The 4680-nt window shown below is 39.3% G+C and overlaps 1 protein-coding gene and 1 pseudogene across 2 annotated transcripts in view; one reads left to right on the top strand and one right to left on the bottom strand.

Moving 5' to 3' along the window:
- Nucleotides 1-2209, bottom strand: part of LOC111658278 (uncharacterized) — a 3840-nt pseudogene extending 1631 nt beyond the window's left edge. Inside the window, exons 1-4 of the transcript XR_015437530.1 lie at nucleotides 2069-2209; nucleotides 1253-1288; nucleotides 157-417; nucleotides 1-77 (exon numbers count right to left, since the gene is read on the bottom strand). The exon at nucleotides 1-77 is cut by the window's left edge and continues 146 nt beyond it. The product of XR_015437530.1 is annotated as an uncharacterized LOC111658278 (transcript). The remainder of the gene's footprint in view (nucleotides 78-156; nucleotides 418-1252; nucleotides 1289-2068) is intronic.
- Nucleotides 2210-3158: 949 nt separating this feature from the next.
- Nucleotides 3159-4680, top strand: part of LOC147818855 (uncharacterized) — a 3045-nt gene continuing 1523 nt past the window's right edge. The window contains exon 1 of the mRNA XM_087175252.1: nucleotides 3159-3228. Coding sequence (XP_087031378.1) covers nucleotides 3159-3228 — 70 coding nt within the window. The remainder of the gene's footprint in view (nucleotides 3229-4680) is intronic.

Genomic DNA, 4680 nt, shown 5'->3' with positions numbered 1-4680 from the left:
CTTTGTTTTACAGTGCAGAGTGACATCATGTCCCTCCATCACAGGGAGGACAGGACTCTGCAGGATCACTGCTCCACCTCAACACACAGACAAACTACAGCATTTCATCCATTTACACACAGCTTCATCAACACTGACTCCACAGTCTGATCTTACCAGTGACAGTGATGCTGATGCTGTTACTGGTTGCTCCCTCTCTGGACTCACACCAGTAAACTCCACTGTCCCATGGGACGATGTGACTGATGTTACAGGAAGAACCAGCTGATCTTCCCCAGTCGTCACACTGAGTCCTGGTTTCTCTGGTGGTGTTCCTCCTCAGCCTCCATCCAGCAGAGCTGTCGTCCTCCTCACAGCTCAGAGAGACAGAGTCTTCTTCAAACAGCTGAGAGCTGCTGGGACTCACCGTCAGACCAGCTGGAGGGAAATCAAAATAAGTTAATCTGAATGGATCTTCAGCTCTGCAAACAGTCGTCTGATTCGTCTTTTGTTTTTACTTTCTAAGAAGAGCAGAAGCAGCACATTTTGAGTTTCATTGCATATTGTTAGTTTTGTCATTCAGAGAGTGTCAGTGTTGTTTATGTCAGATGACTGTAAGTTCAGTTATGAGTCTTTACTTCCACACGTCGAGTTTCAGAACCTCGTCTGGTCTCTTGGTTTTTTTTTGTACGCTCTGTTGTGGTGTTCGATGGCCTATTATTCTGTGAGTGTTGTGGTCTTATTTGTTGTTATATTAGCAGACACACAAACTTGGCTCCACAAACTGAAACTGATCAAAACAATACAAATATAGGTTTGTTAGGGGCGGGGTCAGACACTGCCAAGATGGCGACAGTATAGCAGCTTCAAAACCACTCTTCAGAAACCTGTGGGTGATGTCACAGAGGCTAAGTCTATCTTTATTTACAGTCTGTGCTGAAATGTGAAATGACTGATGGTGTCTCACACAACCACTAGATGTCATTTAACAATTAAACATAACTGTGGGTCGACACAAAGGACGGGGCGAACCATGCAGCTGAAATCTTTGGCAAGATGTTTCTCTATATTTCTGAAGGTGTGTGTGTCATCTAAAGTTAAGAAAATACATTTAAAGAAATAAGCAAATGAAATTTCCTGCACATTCTGACACAATCACATGCAAGATCTCAATTCTGATGCTTCAGGTTTGCATGTGTGAGAAGGTGATGTTAGTAACAGATCAGCTCAGGTGTGACCCGACAGGCTCAGAGAGTCAGAGACGTTTACTGACCTTGGATTGATCTGCAGCAGAGCACTGAGGTCAGGACTAGAGAGAAATGAGACTCGGGTTAGTTTTAGATTAAAGAACTGAGAAACAGGAAAGGTGCAGATGGAAACACTTTACAACACAACGCAGGATGTGTGATGAATCAGGTACCAGTGAAACACAGACTGGTTCCACTGAGCATTTGTAATTAATTGTGAGCTATATTATATAAAGTTTACACTTGATCAATATTTAATCATGAGCCTATTAGGAAAGAAAGGTCGTGTAAGGGACGTTTATGAATTGCATTACGTAACTCTACGCCGATGATGTGAATTTGTATCCTGAGAAATATTTGATAAATAAATTATTGAGCACAATTCAAAGAGATCACATCAAGTCAATATATAATTAATATTAAAGATGATATAATCTATGCGTGTAAGGTCAGAGGCTCAAATGTTGTTTCACTGTTTATTATTATTAACTATTAATGGACAGCTAACAGTAGTTACACAACCTCAACTTATGACTGAAACTGTGACATTATATTTCTAAAATCTAGAAGTTTGATTTGGTAAGAAATTTAAACATCTATTTATATCAAATTAAGGATAAAAGTGAAGTGGCTTTCAAGAAATAACCATATGAATTATTACAGTATAGTGCTGTATTTCAGATAAAATCTCTGATTATTAACATTGAACTATCTAAAATAAGAAACATGATTTAAATGAGGTTTTAATATAATTAATTAACTATTAAGAACACTACTAATGATAACACTACATACACAACATTTCACTACAGACTTGCTATAATACATCAGATCGTACTCACAGAGCAGACACTGAAGGGACGCTCGCTCCATTCTGCCTGAGTCCACTTCCTCTCTGGAGGTGAGTCTTGTCTCCAGTCGCTAAACGGAAATACAGAAGTTAAAGGAAAAGTTCACATGTGGTCACGTCTGTTAAAACAGGCCAGAGGCTCATGTTTGAGCTGTTCATTGTATCCGTTAAGGCTCTGCAAACATTCGTCACTGCCACTAGAGGTTGCACTAGACTACCAGCCTCTCAGACCAAAACTAATGGTGAAGACACTGACGGAGCCTGTAAAGAACCTGACGGAGCTGGTACAAACACTGACAGAGCTAGACACCGACGCAGCTTGTAAAAACACTGATGAAGCTGGTAAAGACACTAATGGAACCAGTTAAAACACTGACGGAGCCAGTAAAAACATAGATGGAGCCAGTAAAGATACTAATGGAACCATAATAAAAAATAAAAAAATAAAAATAAAATAAATATTCTGCAATTTAATCAGCATTATATATATCTTTTCTATTATATATGATACATCAGCCTCTACAGCAAACTTGTCAGTTAAGACCTTCGGATGTGGTAGAGCAGGAGCTTGGAGGCATGAATCTGCAAAAACGATGAGTCATGTCAAGATGGAGAGGAGGAAAGTTTCCAACATCAGGTGAATCTATAACACAAAGAACTGAGGAACTACTCAGAGTTAGTGTGGTGTTCCTAATAAAGTGATCACTGAGTGTGTGTGTCATCCTGCTGGATTTCTGCAGCGGCTCTTTGCTGCCATCTGGTGGTTGTTCTGATATTTTCTGTGAAGTCATCTGACTTTCTTGAAATGATACTGTGACTAGAGCGTCCTCTCTCTCTCATCTTCTCTTTCACATCCAGAGTGAGCAGCAGCATCATCATCATCCTCAGCAGCAGCAGCAGCAGCATCATCATCATCATCCTCAGCAGCAGCATCATCCTCAGCAGCAGCATCATCATCATCATCATCATCAGCAGCAGCAGCATCATCATCATCATCCTCAGCAGCAGCCGTCCTCCGCCTCTCGGACTGGGCGTGGGTAGAAACGATAAAGTCATCTGTTGACAGGAGCTTCTCTGCTGCGATGCAGAGTCATTTAGGTTTTTCTCTGTATCTGATTCTGACAAAATTTTCCGGAGCATATGCCACTGAAGGTAAGTGTGTGTGTGTGTATGTGTGTATGTGTGTGTGTGTGTGTGTGTGTGTGTGTGTGTGTGTGTGTGTGTGTGTGTGTGTGTGTGTGTGTGTGTAATCAGTCTGAAATTTGCATGTTTTCCCCAGCAGTGTTTCAGAGAGGGAACTCTTGTGTTGATGTCAATTCAAAGAGGCCCAGTTAGACTAAGGTCCAGTTCGTTGTGTCCACAATAGAGAGCTTTTGAAAAAATGTTATAAAATAATTATTGATTAGACAATTAATTTTCCCTTTATCTTCTCTGGGTTTAACTCCACTTCAGATCTTAATTCTCAAACCTTTTTATAATAAATCAATTCAACACATCTTAACAACTGAGCAGCTTTAACACCTTGTTTTCTCTTTTCTTCCTCATCTCTCCTCTGTCCTGTCTCTGATTGGCTGAGCAGCATCATGTGGCCAGTGATTGAATGGCTAGAAAATCTGCACCGTTAAATTAGAAAAGCTCCATCAAGATGTAATAATTATCAATAATTTCTAGGTTATAGGTCCGAACAGCACAGTGTCCAGGTCCAGACCCAGACTGCCGTCAGCCAATCAGTGACCTCGGTTCTAGAGTATAGATAGATAGATAGATAGATAGATAGATAGTTAGATAGATAGATAGATAGATAGATAGATAGATAGATAGATAGATAGATAGTTAGATAGACAGACAGACAGATAGATAGTTAGTTAGATAGATAGATAGATAGATAGATAGATAGATAGATAGATAGACAGATAGATAGATAGATAGATAGATAGATAGATAGATAGATAGATAGATAGATAGATAGATAGATAGATAGATAGTTAGTTAGATAGATAGATAGATAGATAGATAGATAGATAGATAGATAGATAGATAGATAGATAGATAGAGGGGGGGGGTCCACAGGAGAGTTGGGGTGTTTCTCACATCAAAATGAAACTGAAACCTGATTCGGCCTTTACTCACTGCACCAACCTAAACAGTCACAGTCAGCAGACACGTTCGCTGTTTTTATTATTTCTTTATTATTTAAAACTGGACATCTAATCATATGTGTGTGTTTCAGGTTACTGTTCACCGTCTCTATCATTTCTGATTCAATATTTATCTTTATTCTACTTTTGACTTTCTTTCTACTGACTTGATCTGAATGTGTATCCCAGTTATGAATCTCATCAAACAGCTAATCAATCAAGCAAGAAAATAATCAGTGAAATTATTGATAGTGAAAATAATTGTTAGCAGCAGCTCAGGATGATTCTGCTTCACAACAACAACAAAGAGCAAAAGTGATGAAATACAAAACATCAAGATAACAAGGATATGATTGGATGTTGAGCTGGAGAACAAACAGCCAATGAAACACAGACGGTGACGCATGAATGAAACAGCTGATTTCATTCATTACATTACATCAACATTACAAACGACACGACGCCA

This window comes from Seriola lalandi, unplaced genomic scaffold (assembly GCF_002814215.2).
Source record: "Seriola lalandi dorsalis isolate HSWRI2012SDOR001 ecotype SW California unplaced genomic scaffold, Sedor1 jcf7180002054433, whole genome shotgun sequence".
Lineage (NCBI taxonomy): Eukaryota > Metazoa > Chordata > Actinopteri > Carangiformes > Carangidae > Seriola > Seriola lalandi.
The sequence above is the reverse complement of the archived record's forward strand: the minus strand, read 5'-3'. Positions and strand labels throughout refer to the sequence as shown.